Raw genomic sequence first — 16349 nt, 5'->3', positions numbered from 1 at the left:
ATTTGATAACTCTGCTTCTACAGAAGTGAAAGGGGATCCAGATGGTAGGTCAACATGCATATGGTGGACATGGTCAACAGGTCAAAACAAGCACACAGTTTACACGTAAAAATCTTGTCATGGGTTTATTGTGACAACCAGGGCGGCGCTACCCACTCAGCAGCTCCTGCAAAGCAGCTGCTGAAAAGGCGCCGTCTGACAGCGGGCAGCAGTATGGAGAGGCTGAGCATCTCCCTGCACCGCGCAGACACTGTCCTCCTCCTGCAACCTGCCCTCTCTGCCTCATGGACACTTGCGCTGAGGCATGTAGCACTGTCTGTGAATGCCTGGATGACATGTTATGTCCGGATCCGCCCCCTACCCATTGCTCCCTGTGCCTGTCAGCTGTCAATCAAATGACGAACAGGCAGCAGCGCCGCCTCCCCTTCCTTCCCTCTTCTCAGTGTGCTGTGCCAGTGCCGCTGCCAGTCCTCAACACTCCGCCCCCTCTATCTCCTCCCCTCTTCTTCCATCTCCTCCTTCTCTCCCCTCCTTTCCCCCTCAGTCACGAGTGCTGCATATACTTTTTGTACTGCTTTCGGATCGCATCGCACATACATTGCATGCATGCCGTGCGATGCGATCTAGCCTCGCAGCGTGTATGGGCACCTTTAGTGCCTGCAACATTTTGCGGACACAGCACTGAGATGGTGTATGCATACATGTACATTCACCTAAGATCCTCCATAGGATCGCATGTTGCATACACCCACAATCAGGCTGCAGCTTGTTGCAATGGCAATGTGAAAGGGCGCAAAATGTATGGTTTGCAGGAGGACGCCGGACACCCTAGCACCGGCCCTGGTGACAACACAGCCAGCACTTGGTGTCGCACAGTGTAAAAGACATAGGGTGACATTCTATGGGATGCGATTTTGCTTATTTTGCGGTAATTAGACCACAAAATGGCGATATCGCATTTTTCATAGAAATCGCAAATTTAATGTGATGCGCTCAGGGACTGAAATCGCATATTATGTGCGTTAAGGTATGCTGAATAAAAATGCGAGATTAATTCGCATTTTTATCGCATCCAGATGTTTTCGTATAGAAAACTATACAAGTCGCTTATTTAATGCAATGCGCATTTGCACATCGCATTATTTAGGTGACTAATTATCGCACTTATTTCAGACCAGGGTCTGTTAGGCGAATTAGCCAGAACCCTGCACAGATCGCAATGTTCTGTGCAGGGTTCTGCTGTAAAAATTGAAAGAAAGGGTTAAAAAAAAACAAAAAACGAGCGCGGGACGAGTATAACCAGCCGGTGCTGGTGACATAAAATCAGGGTCCCCGACAAATAGGGGTCCCCTTGATTTTATGAAACCAGCACCAGACTCAAGGTCCGGCGCTGGTTCCCAAAATACGGGGGACAAAGTGACTAGGGGTCCCCCGTATTTTAAGAACCAGCACCGGACACAACCAGCCAGCAGGGTAATGCCACAGCCGGGGGAAGCTTATTATATAAGCTCCCGCGGCCAAAGCATTAACCCCCTGGCTGGTCAGCATGGGCAGGGGTCCTGGGGAAGTGGGGACCCCCCCAATGAAGGGGTCCCCCCCCTCCAGGACTTACCAGCCCATGCTGATAGTCCGGGGCTGTCCCCGATGCCCCTGGCCGGTGGGCATCGGGCTGATGATTTGTGTAAAAAAAAGAATTAAAACTATTGTTTTACACTGGCGAACTATGAGTCCCAGCAAGCCTACCCCGCATGCTGGGACTTGGGGAACCACAAGTCCCAGCATGCGGGGCATTAAAGGGCCCGCTGGCACTGGTAGTTCTGCAGTGAAAAAAATAGTGCACAAAATCACACTGACACCCTGTAAAATAAAACTTTAATACACACAAAACACACACACACTGATACTTACCTACCTTGAGCCCGTAGGTCGGTCCCTGGGTCCGTCCTCCGGGGCTCCAGGGCAGAAGAGTCCGGTTCCGGGGCCTTGGTCCTGGTTCCGGGGCTGGTCCTGGGCTGCAGAATCCGGGGTCCGGGATCCGAGGTAGTCCAGAGGGGTACCTAAGGAAGCAAATCCAACTTACCTGGTCCCCGACGGCGACCTCGGACTCCTCACCGGTGACTGCGCTTTTCCCATCTGCTACCCGGCTTGCAGGACTTTGACCGGCGCTGAGATGTTTCCTCCTCGGCGTCTCTGGACAGAATGATTTCTTGGCCAATCAGGAGCCGAGAAAGTCGGCTCCTGATTGGCCAGAAATCATTCTAACTAGAGACGGTGAGGAGGAAACATCTCTGCTCTAGATGCGCTGCTCTAGATGCGCCAAGAAATCATTCTGTCCAGAGACGCCGAGGAGGAAACATCTCAGCGCCGGTCAAAGTCCTGCAAGCCGGGTAGCAGATGGGAGAAGCGCAGTCACCGGTGAGGAGTCCGAGGTCGCCGTTGGGGACCAGGTAAGTTGGATTTGCTTCCTTAGGTACCCCTCTGGACTACCTCGGATCCCGGACCCCGGATTCTGCCCCGGAACCCCAGGACCAGCCCCGGAACCAGGACCAAGGCCCCGGAACCGGACTCTTCTGCCCTGGAGCCCCGGAGGACGGACCCAGGATCCAGGGACCGACCTACGGGCTCAAGGTAGGTAAGTATCAGTGTGTGTGTGTTTTGTGTGTATTAAAGTTTTATTTTACAGGGTGTCAGTGTGATTTTGTGCACTATTTTTTTCACTGCAGAACTACAAGTGCCAGCGGGCCCTTTAATGCCCCGCATGCTGGGACTTGTGGTTCCCCAAGTCCCAGCATGCGGGGTAGGCTTGCTGGGACTCATAGTTCGCCAGTGTAAAACAATAGTTTTAATTCTTTTTTTTACACAAATCATCAGCCCGATGCCCACCGGCCAGGGGCATCGGGGACAGCCCCGGACTATCAGCATGGGCTGGTAAGTCCTGGAGGGGGGGGACCCCTTCATTGGGGGGGTCCCCACTTCCCCAGGACCCCTGCCCATGCTGACCAGCCAGGGGGTTAATGCTTTGGCCGCGGGAGCTTATATAATAAGTGTCCCCCGGCTGTGGCATTACCCTGCTGGCTGGTTGTGTCCGGTGCTGGTTCTTAAAATACGGGGGACCCCTAGTCACTTTGTCCCCCGTATTTTGGGAACCAGCGCCGGACCTTGAGTCTGGTGCTGGTTTCATAAAATCAAGGGGACCCCTATTTGTCGGGGACCCTGATTTTATGTCACCAGCACCGGCTCAGTGAGCCCGGGGCTGGTTATACTCGGGCGGGGGACCCCGCGCTCGTTTTTTTTTTTACACTTTGCGCTGTCCTGCAAATGTGCGATTTTCAGACATGAAAATCGCACATTTTCAGGACTAAATACAGCGCACCACTTTGCTGCAAATCGCCCCTCTTCGCACTTTTCAGCCTCCAATGCGCATCACATTAAATATGCGCATTTTGACTGAAAAATGCGATTTTAAAATTGGCGATTTGCGGCGATGTGGTGCGCAAATAAAACATGCGCATTTAGCGCATAGCATAGAATCTCGCCCTTGCAGTTACTTTCCTAGCCCTGGTCCTATTCATGGACTCCACTAACTAACAATATGATATTATTTATATACCGGGCAATATTGTATTGGATTGTATTATTATTACAAAAAACAAAGATTGGAATACAACTTATCAGGTGCTTGGGATCTTGAAGGATACCAGGATTCCTCCCGTATAGCAGGTCATATAAATGAATGAATGACATATGATGGTGAAGTACATCTTTCCAAATACTAATCAATTTAATGACATCATAAAGCAAACATTTTAAAATACAAATAAAAACAATTAAAAAATGACAAGCACTAGGATTCCAGTGCATAAATCCCTTAATGAATAGAGACTGGCAATTACCAGATATCAAGGAACTGACAGCAAAGCAGTTTCAAGTGAGCATAAATGTCCTTCCACAGGTACAAACCAGTGGTGTAACTACTGCAGCCCAAGCTGCCGCTTGGAGGAGCAAGCCACAGCAGGGTCTGTGTGGGCGCCGGCACCCGCTCGACGCACTGACATGCTGCTGCCTGCCGTTTGCCCACTGGCTGAGCACCAGAGGCGAGTCAGCTGCAGCGCGGGTGCGGCCATGGCAGGGACGACAAATCCCTCCACTGATTCAATTGACTGTACACAGAGCCGGCTATTGGCTACTGTGTACAGGATGGGCGGGTGAATGGGCATGCTAGGGCGGCCTGGGATGTTTCGGAGACAACGGAAGCAGCAGTGTATGCTGGTCTCTCTTCCTCTATCCTGATTCAGCTTCTCCGTTATACGTGTGAAGTCATCACATCACGCGTGGGGAAACACGCTGGAGAGGAGCCCCGTTCCACTGTCTCCTTTCTGGCTAAAGTGACAGTGGAACCAGAAGACATCTATACAAAGAGCCCAGCAGAGTTTGTAACTGTGGAAGGACATTTATGCTCACTTTAAACTGCTTTGCTGTCAGTTCCTTGATATCCGGTAATTGGGGATGCGGTCATCTATTAGAATGAACTTAGGTCTACAGTCATTAGGTCGACCCCACTAGGTCGACTGGCAGGAAGGTCGACCTGACTTAAGGTCGACATGACTTAAGGTCGAATTTGCATAAAGGTCGACATGAGGAAGGTCGACTGGTCATAAGGTCGACATGGGTTTTTCAATGTTTTTTGAGCCGACATGTGCCGACAGGCGGTATTTCATGCCCTACCATCCACTAGCGCGTGGTGGGAGAATAAAATAGTGTGCCGAGCGCAGCGAGGCACCGTGCCCGAAGCATCGCGAGCGAAGCGAGTGATGCAAGGGTCCAATTCTCATTGCCAACTGTGTCTATGTCGACTGTGTCGACATTCGGATAAAAAAACAGTGAAAAACCCATGTCGACCTTATGACCAGTCGACTTTCCTCATGTCGACCTTTATGCAAATTCGACCTTAAGTCATGTCGACCTTGGCCCATGTCGACCTTAAGTCAGGTCGACCTTCCTGCCAGTCGACCTAGTGGGGTCGACCTAATGACTGTAGACCTAAGTTCATTCTGACAGATGTCCCGATTCCCGGTAATTGCCAGTCTCTGTTTATTAAGGGATTTATTCACTGGAATCCTAGTGCTTGTCATTTTTTAACTGATTTTATTTGTATTTTAAAATGCTTGTTTTATGATGTCTTTAAATTGATTAGTGTTTGGAAAGACGTAATTCACCATCATATGTCATTCTTTCATTCATTTATATGACCTGCTATACGGGAGGAATCCTGGCATCCTTCAAGATCCCACGCGCCTGATAAGTTGTATTCCAATCTTTGTTTTTTTGTGGTGTATGGTGAAGGATTTATTGAGGAACCTATAGGAATATTTAACTGTTGGGCTGCTGGATGCACAACATACTCATCTGCTTACTTTTGTTTGCGTGTATTATTATTACATTGTATAGTTATATTGTATCTGTTATATTTGGACTGTTGTTTATTTGGTTATACTGTGTACAATATAATTGTTAATAGGAATAAATCCTGGTCAGAGTGTTATTTACTGTAAATAAGCCCATTGTTCTAGGTCCCCTGATTGTACCATCAAATGTGATTAGGGTAAGTAGGTTAGAGTTCTGTATGGAGCTGCAGGTAATCTGACCCAGACAGCTCATCTCCACACCTCATTCTCTGACACCCAGACTGACCTGCTTGGAATATGAATAGAGAGGGGGGAGTATAAAACCAGGCAGGTGTGTGTGTGTGTGGCGTAGAGGGATGATTTCTCTAGAGAAGGGTCAGTGAGAGTGGCGGGACTTGTGGAGTACAGGACTGACTAGGCATTGTGGTGCCATCCGTGGGGCATATCCATGTTGCAGGACACTGTGTGAGCTGGTACCCCAGACCAAGGGATACAAGTAGGAATGGCCATTAACCATCAATGATTGGATTGTGACTAGCTCACCAACTAGCTGCCAGCTGGCAACCAGGACCATGGATAGGCATCCGACTACCTAAGGACCCAGTATTACATCTAATGGTAGGGTACGCTTGAAAGTCTTCTACAATACAGAGCTCAGCCAATCACAGGCTGCACATTCACTTCACATTCACTTGCAGCACGTCAATGACCACTCCCTGCTCCGGCTTCCCCTGCTTCTGTCGCCTCTGTGTACCCCGTCACCCACCTCGCAGCGTCCGCCGACCCTGCCCGCCTCACAATCTTATGTGCAGCCGGTTCGACCTTCCGACTCCGATCCGATGCACATGGGAACGCGCATTGGGTCTGGACATGCGATTTGGCCCAATTTCACTGCCCGGTTCATCTGAATCTGGTGAAATCGGGACCAAATCTCATAGTGTATGGGGGCCTTAACGCTAAACCGTGTCTGTCAGACAGCACAGTTCTTCTAACGGACTGCAGACTGTATAACATCACAGCAGGTAATTACTGCTGACTGCAAGCAGGGGTTTCTGGAAACTGCTTCTTTGAGATCTAACCTGCTACTAATCTGCTAGATGTAATACTAACACAGACACTGTGCGGGTATTCTGACTGTACTAACCAAACAGGATCTACAAACTGAGCAGACACTAACTAATACCACTTTCACACCAGCCTAATTTCCCGAGTTGGGCCTGCACCGAGGACCAGCAACCCAGGGTGAGTACTGTCACTGGCCTCCGCCACCATCCCAGCTCCTGCTCACCTCCTGCTTCATCCCCGCCTCCACCCTGCCTCCTTCCCACACCAGAAAATCCAGGTTCTTTTATGGTGTGAAAGGGGCCAACCCGGGAATGCCCCAACATGATCACTGGGCCGAATTCCCGAGTGGGTCCCTGCATTTTCTGGTGTGAATGGGGTATTTGTGGGCCCTCAATAACTTCCAGTTATTTTTAAATGTGACTGGTAATTACTGCCCAGGTTATTATTGTTTTATTGTGATTATTGTAGTTATTACATTTACCTATTTCTAGCACTGTCAATAGCCGTCATCTCACCTGTCCTACCACAACATATAAATACCACTTACTGCTGTGTATACGTTGATGTGCTGATGACACACCTCATGACTGGCCAGGACAGGCGGAGAAAGAGACTTCTGTCATATTCCTGTTGGTTGCAAGATAAAGAAATTGTCGTCTTGAAGACAAAGATGTTTCTCTCAATCCAATACACAGTACCATAGGGTGCAGTTCCGCAGGTATGCAGTCATTTGGTCGACAGTCAAGAGGTTGACCAATATTGGCTGACATGAAAAAGGTTGGGTGGACATGGTCAAAATGTCAATTTTTTTATTTTTTAAACCGACTTGTTCTGACTTTACCATCCCTGTGGGTATAGAGTTGTGCCTGAAGCATGGTAAATGTAGCGAGCCATGCGAAGAGCCAGGGCACACTTATAGGGTGTCCACGTCGACTTATGTTGACAGAGACACAAAAACATGAAAACTTATGTCGACCTTTTTCTTGGTAACCTTTTGCTTGTGTCGACCCTTTGACCATGTAGACCTAATGCATGTTGACCTTTTCATGTGTCAACCTTTTGACTGTCGACCTAATGACCCATACCCATTCCACGTTAGGTCTTTGTAAGCAATCAGAAAATATAAATAAATACAAATGACATGGATAACGCTATTTCCTGCTTCCCCTGGGGCGACTGTTCTGAGCGATGCTAGATCGTTTCAATGTTTTTGCGCATGTGCAAACTCCGGCACCAAACGTCTTAGGCGAGTGATGCATAAGCATAAATGGACGGGCCTTAATACTAGTAATGATATAACTGGAGCAGAGCTCCCTCTATTGGTTGTATACAAGTTTTCAACAAAGTAAATTGTAGATTTCAAGTGACTCAACTACAACAGCACCCTCTATTGGTGAAAAATGGCAATTATGAGGATGATGTAATAAGCCTTGGAGAATTGTAAAGTAGAGAGAGATAAACTACCAATCAGCTCCTGTCATTGTGCAACATGGAAGTTAGAAGCTGATTGGCTGGGACTTTATCTTCCTCCACTGTATCTCTCTCCAAGGCTTAAGCGGTCATCTTAGTATTAGATGCAATAACCAGTTTCCCTGGTAAGAATAGCAAAGCAAATCATTTCATTTTTTTCCCGGGAACAGCTTTATTGCAGATATTCTATTATTCACATGTGATAATTCTCCTCAGGACTCATCGGACATTTCTCTTCTGCTACTATGAGCAGGTGAAAAGTTGGGGAGAATCACTATTTTGGGGTAAAAATATAAGTCCTTGCTGTCCCTCTCTTTGTCCCTACTATCTCTCTCTCTCTCTCTCTCTCTCTGCTGTCACTTTCTCAGTGCCTATGTCCCAGTTGTCACTCTCAATAGCCCTATGTTCCTGCTGTCACACTGTCTGTCCCTGTATTTTGTCTCATTCCCTGTGGCATAATGTGAATGGGGAGCTAGTACTAGATAGTATAAGGCAGGCATGTCCAAATGATGACCATCCAGCTGTTGTGAAACTACAAATCCCATCATGCCTTGCCAGAGTTTTGCTATTAGGTAATCCTAAAACTATGGCAAGGCATGCTGGGATGTGTAGTTTCACACATCTGGAGGGCCACAGTTTGGACATGCCTGGTACAAGGGGTCCTACTATTGTGGTACATAATGTGTAAAAGAGGTATATGGTATGATACACTACACTTAAGGACATGCCCCTTTTTAATGTCCACTTTAACCACTGCCTTTCCTGTTATACAATGTTACTTCACCTGCACGTTTAGTGGTTAACAAGTTGTAGGTCACCTGTTTTTGCTATCATAAATAGGATAGGTCAAGAAAATGACAGTGCGCCTACCTGCATTAAGCAGACGATAAGTGTGATAACTTTATGCGCGATTGCGAGCAGAGTTATCACTGCTAATAGGATATACTCCCTTGTTACCTTTTAGTACAATATTTAGGGAAATGCAGAGCACATTCCTCTCCTGAATCCTCACCCTCTTTGTCTCTGGGTGGCTCCACTTTCTGTGTAGGAAATGTCATGGGTGACGCAGCACAACACAATGAATGAGACAGGCACAAGCAGGTAAGCACGAGATGTCAGCCACCAGCTGTCTGATCACTGACAGTCTGCTGGGTGTAATTAGCACTTAGGTTATTTCGGGGGAGCTCCCATCCTGCCACTATATGCCCCTGCAGGGCTATAACTGGGCTATGAAGTAGAAAAGGCTGCATTATACCCCCTGCTTAAAATTATTTGATTAGCAATCTGCTTCTACAGAAATGAAAGGGGATCCAGATGGTGGGTCATATGCATATGGTGTAAATGGTCAAAAGATCAACACAAACAAACAGTTGACACATGAAAATATTGACATGAATTTTATTGTGACAACACAGATGGCACAGTGTACTTTCCTAGCCCTGGTCCTATACATGGACTCCACTAACCAACAATATGTTATTATTTATATACTGGGCATTATAGTATTTGACTGTATAATTATTATATTGTATCTGTTATATTTGGACTATGTCGTTTATTTGGTTATACTGTGTACAATGTAATTGTTAATAGGAATACGTCCTGGTCAGAGGGTACTGTAAATAAGCCCATTGTCCCTTGATTGTAGATGTGATTAGGGTAAGTAGGTTAGAGTTCTGTATGGAGCTGCAGGTAATCTGACCCAGACAGCTCGTCTCCACACCTCATTCTCTGACACCCTGACTGACCTGCTTGGAATATGAATAGAGAGGGGAGGGTATAAAGGTGCCCACACACTAGAAAGATCTGCGATCTTAAGATTAGGATAAATCAGCCTCGATATCTTTTCTCCGTCCTGGACAAAAGATTTCAAGCAAGCGCACATCTTCATTAAAGATTTATCTTAAAATCCCATTTGCGTTCCTGTGGATCTTTTGCTAAATCTTCTGATCTTTCATGCAGCATGTAATATTGGAGTCAACAGCCGTACAGGTATTACCTACCATTATCAAGACTCTCTAATGTGGCTACCAATACTACATCACTAAAAATCACAATACCATGTATCCCTGGTGCATCTGTTCGTTATTCATTTGTTCTGCAGCAAAGTGTTTTGTAGATTTCGTGACACAACTACCACAGCACCCTCTATTGGTCGGAAATGTATGTCATGTCTTTTGTTTCCAGCATCCTCTATTCGGTCAGATAGGTATGTGTCATGTCTTTAGTTTACAGCGCCGTCTATTGGTCAGAAATGTATGTGTCATGTCTTTAGTTTTCAGCGCCCTCTATTGGTAAGAAATGTATGTGTCATGTCTTTAGTTTACAGTGCCCTCTATTGGTAAGAAATGTATGTGTCATGTCTTTAGTTTACAGTGCCCTCTATTGGTTAGAAATGTGTGTCATGTCTTCAGTTTACAGCGCCCTCTATTGGTTAGAAATGTATGTGTCATGTCTTCAGTTTACAGCGCCCTCTATTGGTTAGAAATGTATGTCATGACTTCGGTTTACAGCACCCTCTATTGGTTAGAAATGTACGTGTCATGTCTTCAGTTTACAGCGCCCTCTATTGGTTAGAAATGTATGTCATGTCTTTAGTTTACAGCGCCCTCTATTAGTTAGAAATGTATGTGTCATGTCTTTAGTTTACAGCGCCCTCTATTGGTTAAGTAAGTAGTCCTCCTTGGGTTGATAATGACTAGGTCGACAGTCAATAGGTCAACCACTAGGGTTGGGATCATTTGGTCTACAGCATGATGGTCGACACCATTAGGTCGACATGGGAAAAGGTCGACATGGTTTTCCCATGGTCGAAAGGTAATTAGTTTGACATGTTGTTAGTTCGACAGGTCATTAGTTCGACACTAGTGAATGGTAGGGCATGAAATACCGTCTGTCGGCACATGTTGGCTCAAAAAACAGTGAAAAACCCCATGTTGACCTTTTGACTGTCGACCTAGATCCTGTCAAACTAATGACCTGTCAAACTAATGACATGTCGACCTAGAACCATGTTGACCTTTTTCCTATGTCGACCTAGACCCATGTCGACTTTTTTCCATGTCGACCTACTTGTGTCGACCAAATGACCGCATCCCATCCACTATTTGTCGACAGTGACTAGGCCAACAATTGGAAATGGTCCACATACCATAGGTCAACATTGGCAGAAGGTCGGCACAAGTTTAAGGTTGACACTCATAAGGGCAACATGAGTTTTTCCTGTTTTTTTTTTTTTTTGGTGTAGAACAACTTGGTTCATACTTTACTATTCAAGTGGGCATAGAGTGAGACTATAACAGTGGGCGAAGCATGGAGAGCTAAGCAAAGGGGACGTGGTGCACTTATATGTCAACATAGACACAGAAATGGGAAAAACTCATCTCAACCTTTTCTTAAGGTGCCCACAGACGCTACAATTGTACTGTGCTATGCGTTTTTGACTGTACAATGGTTCTATACAATTTTTCTTACAGCTTGCTATGAGATGTGCACTTGGATGCATGTGATGAACCCATGTTTGTAATGTTTAATTTCAGATGTAGTCTAAAAAGTACGTGCAGCACGTACTTTTTTAGACATACAATTTTAGACATACAGCATCGCACAAGCCCATAAACACCATCCAATAATTGTACATAAAATGCAATTTGTGCTTAAAAAGTACAAAGACACATTCGATAATTGTAGCGTCTGTGGGCACCTTTAGTGTCGTCCATGTCAATTTTAAGCTTGAGGTGTCAACCATTAGTGGTCGACCTGGTGACTGTTAACCTAGACACTGTCGACGCCCTATACTGTAACCATTGGTTTTACATTTTCATTTTAGAGCAAATGTTATTCTGAAGAGGATCACAGCGCCATCTAATGGTTCCAGATGTAATAACGTGTAGGATTTACTTGCTGCAATATTTATGTATTGCATATCGCTAAATAAACTGGGCAGTGACATATATTGTAGAGTAGACAATATAATATGGAATTCACCAGCTGCCCGGTACATATATCCTAGTCCCAATTACACAGTAACTCTCAGGATAATGCTTCATTAGTTCAAAGACTTTATTCCCCAATGAATATTTTATGTGTAATTCATTACTGTATGTTTCATCAAAAGACGTTATAAGGTTTTGGGTCTAACTTCAACAAAAATAGTAACTGTTTATGGTAAAATATAGACCAGTCATTCTATAATGTATGGTCTGGTATAATTGCAGTACAGATGGAGCCATCATCATACAGTCCTTTAATAGGATTAAGGGAACTTGTGTATTTGCGCTTCCTCCGACCTTTTCATACCCCCACTATCCACGTCGGTGTGGAGTTGATTTTATAAAGTGTGGCGAGCGGCCCGCGGATTAACTTTACATGTATTCTGCGGCCGCTCGCCACGCTTCGGGATCGCTGCGCTCGCCACACTTTGTAAAAGCAACTCCACACCGACGTGGATAGTGGGGGTATGAAAAGGTTGGGAGGCGCGTAACCGCGTCCGCTCACCACGCTTCGGGGTGATGTGGATAGTGGGGGTGTGCATGGGTGCTTTTAAAATGAAGTACCATCACATCTCATCGCATGGGTGCTTATACAATGAAAAATCGCATCGCACCGCACCATACCGCAAATGGCATCCGATGTGATGCGATGTGATCCGCGGGCAGGGGTGCACTAAAAATTAACTAACGAAAATCGCATCGCATAGCACCACAAAATTGCATGCGATGCAATATTTTCCTATGGTGCCGTACGTATGTAAATTGGGCGCCCTGCAAATACACAAGTACCGGATTAATTAACAGGATTACTCTGCTAACCCCCTGAACAGTAGGACTTGGATAGCCATGAGTCCATGACTCACCATGGCTAGCCAGAGACGGCTAGACGAGGATGGCTCCATCTGTATATCACAAATACAACCTGAAACCAGATCTATATCTATCTAGTCACTAATAACTACTGCCTGGACATGACATTGGGAAGTACTGATTATTTGTCTCCTTTGTCACTCCGTCCTACAGATGGATAATAAGCTATTATATAAAAATGGAAAAAAAAAGCCTCCGACAAAAAGAAATAACATCTTCTCCAAAGCAGCCTGGACCCGTGACCTATTTGTATTATGCTTCTAGTAACACACTTACTTGTATACAGTCTGTAGTGCCATCTACTGGTTAAAATGTTCAATAACAAATGTGTTAAATCCTATTAAAAAGAGGCTATAACTGGAGCAGAGCTCCCTCTATTGGTTTTACACAGATTTTCAGCAAAGTAAAATGTAGGTTTCAAGTGACTCAACTACAACAGCACCCTCTATTGGTAAAAAATAACGATGACGATGATGTAATAAGCCTTGGAGAATTATAAAGTAGAGAGAGATAAACTACCAATCATCTCCTGTTATTTTGCAACATGGAAGTTAGGAGCTGATTGACTGGGACTTTATCTTTCACCAAGGCTTAGTACATCATAGCATTAGATATAATAACCTGTCTTCCCGATAAAAGTAGTAAAAATTATTATTATATTTTTTCAGGAACCGCTTTATCACAGCTATCCTTTTATTCACATGTGATAATTCTCTACAGGCTTATCGCAAATGTCTGTTCCGCTACTCTGTCCCTCTCTGTGTCCCTGAATTTTGTCTCATTCTGTGCGGCATAATGTGAATTTTGTCTCATTCTTTATTGAATTTTGGCTCATTACATGTGGCACAATGTGTAAGGGGTGCTAGTGCTAAATAGTATAAGTGGTCCTACATATTATGGTACATAGTGTGTGTGTGTATAAGAGGTATATGGCATGGGACCCTACACGTGAGTCCACACCCCCTTTTTCCAGCCTTTACTTTTCCAAAACTGCCCTTACAAATTTCCACTTTAACATTGTAGAACAGTATATAGGCAGTTACTTTGCCATTTTCGGTGTACACTTTGATCTCCCCATTTTCACCTGCACTTTTACTGGTTAACAAGTTGTCAAAGTTCCCGCCTCCCTCCCGGCGCTCAGTCCCTGCCTCCCTCCCGGTGCTCAGCCCCTCTCCTGGCGCTCATCCCCCATCACCCTCAAGGCGCTCACTCCCCTCCCAGCGATCACTCCTCGGACTCACCCGGCATCAATTATTACAAGAGGTTGCTTCTAGGGACACAGGCGCTGCGGCTCCCCTGTCACTGTGCTGCAGCACCCCAGGGAGCTGTGGGGCACAGTTTGGGAACCACTGGCTTAATGGAGTCATTGTCAATAGATATTACATGTATGTAATATTTGTTAACATGTAGTACAGTTTTTAGAGTAAAACAAGAAAAGTAAGGTAATAACAAACATTATTTATTACTAAAATGATACATTCACTATAAAAAAAGTTTTGAAAACATAAGTCATATAAAGTATACACATTTATACTGATAAGCACCTACAGAATCAGTAACAACATTTAATGGTACATTTAGTAAGTGATTTCGCAAGCTGTTGCTTCTCTGTGCGCAGAAGTATGAAAATTAAATTGGAAATTATATTAACAGAAAACACACTGTATATATAGTCTGGTGATTTATTTTACTTTGGAATGGTCAATAATATTTTACAGCTTTAACTTAACCATACAGCACATTTGGTGACACAAATTAATATAAGCTACTACCTAGAGTCAAAAACAAGTCTGTAATTCGAAAGTAGAGATGGCTATCGCTTATAGCCAATGTCAAATAATTTTGCCATCAATGGGGGAAAACCAGATAACCATCGATGACGAGCTTAAATGAATATTTTCGATTTTGCCTTTTCCCTAAGGGGCCGTGACACGGAGCATAGCCCCGCCCCCTACACCCACATAGCCCCGTCCCCTATATTTTAATTCTCCCACAGGCCAATGGATGACCATCGATCTGTAAAAACATGACGGTGATCTACTGAATAGTAATACACTATTGATGACCAGATGGCCATCCCTACGTAAAAGCAATCACATTTTCCTAAAATAAAGAGTATTTATGTTGTACTTTAAGTAACATTTACTCTTCAGTTATCTGGAAGATGCACATCTGAGTGGCTCACATTTATCAGATTGTACATACTCTATATTCCTGGTGCATCTGTTAGTTATTCATCTTTTCTACCGCAAAGTAAACGGTTTTGTGGATATTGTGACCACTGTATTGGTCAGAAATATAATATGTGAATGTTCAAATATTCTCTGTAAAGCGCTGCTATATAAATAACTAGTAATAATAATAAGTGTATGCAGGGCTATTTCTCAGCCGGAACGCCGTTCCTGAAGCTCAAATTAAAAATGACGTAATCAGGAACGGCGTTCCGGAACCTGCTCCAGGCCGCCCAGCACCCGCATCGCCTGACCGCTCCCCGCACCCCTCTCCCCGCTGTTTATGGAGTCCAGGAGAGACGTGCAGCATTCACGTCTCACACTGGACAGCTAGCCGATGGGCGCCGCGGGATGCTCGTTGATGCTGGACTAGAGACATGGGGATCAGCCCGGCAGCCAGACACAACTTGGGTGAGTGAGAGCCGCTGGCACGCTGTGTGTCACATCACCTGTTGCAGCCTGCTGGGCAATACTGCGCCTCTCCCTGCCCCTGCACGGATCTCCTATGGCGGAGGCTGGGAAGGGGTTATCTCCTACGGCTTAGCCCTGCTGTCTGTGTGCGGGGGTCTCCGTACGGCGACCGGCGTTAGCTGCAGGCTGCAGCTGTTTGGACTGGACTTTGACATGTAGTGCTCCGTCATGTGTGACCTAGTCCCGGGCACATGCGGAGCTGGGGTGTGCCAGCTCCCTGCACTGGCTGCACAGCCTGGAATGCTGCTGCTGACTCCTGCCTGCTGCTGCTGCTCCTGAGAACTTCCCTTTATGGGCTTCTTGTATTCGCTACCTGCAGCTGACTCCATAAGGGGCACCCAAACATCTCCAACCCCCAGCACAGGGAAAGCTGCCTGTCTTAGTTGTAATAATATAGTCCCTATCTTGTAGAACAGGGAGACTGTCATCATGAGGACTCCCAAGGTTCCCATTGCTGCTACATTGGTGGAAGCCCCTGATCCGCGCCGTGGGGTTGTAGCTGTGCCCAGCAGGGCTCACTGCAGCAGGCGATGTGGAATGAGCTCCCCTGGGCAGGGGGTGCTCTACTAGTGCCCATAGCCTCCCAGCCGGGCGCAGGGTGAGGCGTGTACAGGATTAATACATGTGCATTCCGTTCTAGTGCTGGAGCCAGCTGGTACTTGTGGTGCTTGTCCCTGCTCTGGTGGCCTTCTCAGTCTTGTTTGCCTTATATTGCGGTTGGGATTTGACCAGCCCCCAGTGCTACATTTCCCACTTTAATGAGAAATGGTGTCAGTGTGTTCAGTGTTACATAACCTGTTGTCTCAGAGTGTATGTGTGTATATATAAAATAACGGGCATCTCTG

The 16349-nt window shown here is 45.7% G+C and overlaps 2 protein-coding genes across 5 annotated transcripts in view; one reads left to right on the top strand and one right to left on the bottom strand.

Moving 5' to 3' along the window:
* Positions 1-16349, top strand: part of ENDOV (endonuclease V) — a 133849-nt gene that overhangs the window by 4257 nt on the left and 113243 nt on the right. The gene's annotated exons all lie outside the window — the stretch shown is intronic.
* LOC146008962 (uncharacterized) overlaps positions 1-16349 on the bottom strand; it is a 105251-nt gene that overhangs the window by 55957 nt on the left and 32945 nt on the right. For both annotated transcript variants that reach the window (XM_083148840.1, XM_083148841.1), the window contains exon 5: positions 7018-7097. In XM_083148840.1, coding sequence (XP_083004966.1) covers positions 7052-7097 — 46 coding nt within the window. In that variant the 3' untranslated portion in view covers positions 7018-7051. The remainder of the gene's footprint in view (positions 1-7017; positions 7098-16349) is intronic.

This window comes from Crinia signifera, chromosome 6, assembly GCF_055691185.1.
Source record: "Crinia signifera chromosome 6, ASM5569118v1, whole genome shotgun sequence".
NCBI lineage: Eukaryota > Metazoa > Chordata > Amphibia > Anura > Myobatrachidae > Crinia > Crinia signifera.
The sequence above is the reverse complement of the archived record's forward strand: the minus strand, read 5'-3'. Positions and strand labels throughout refer to the sequence as shown.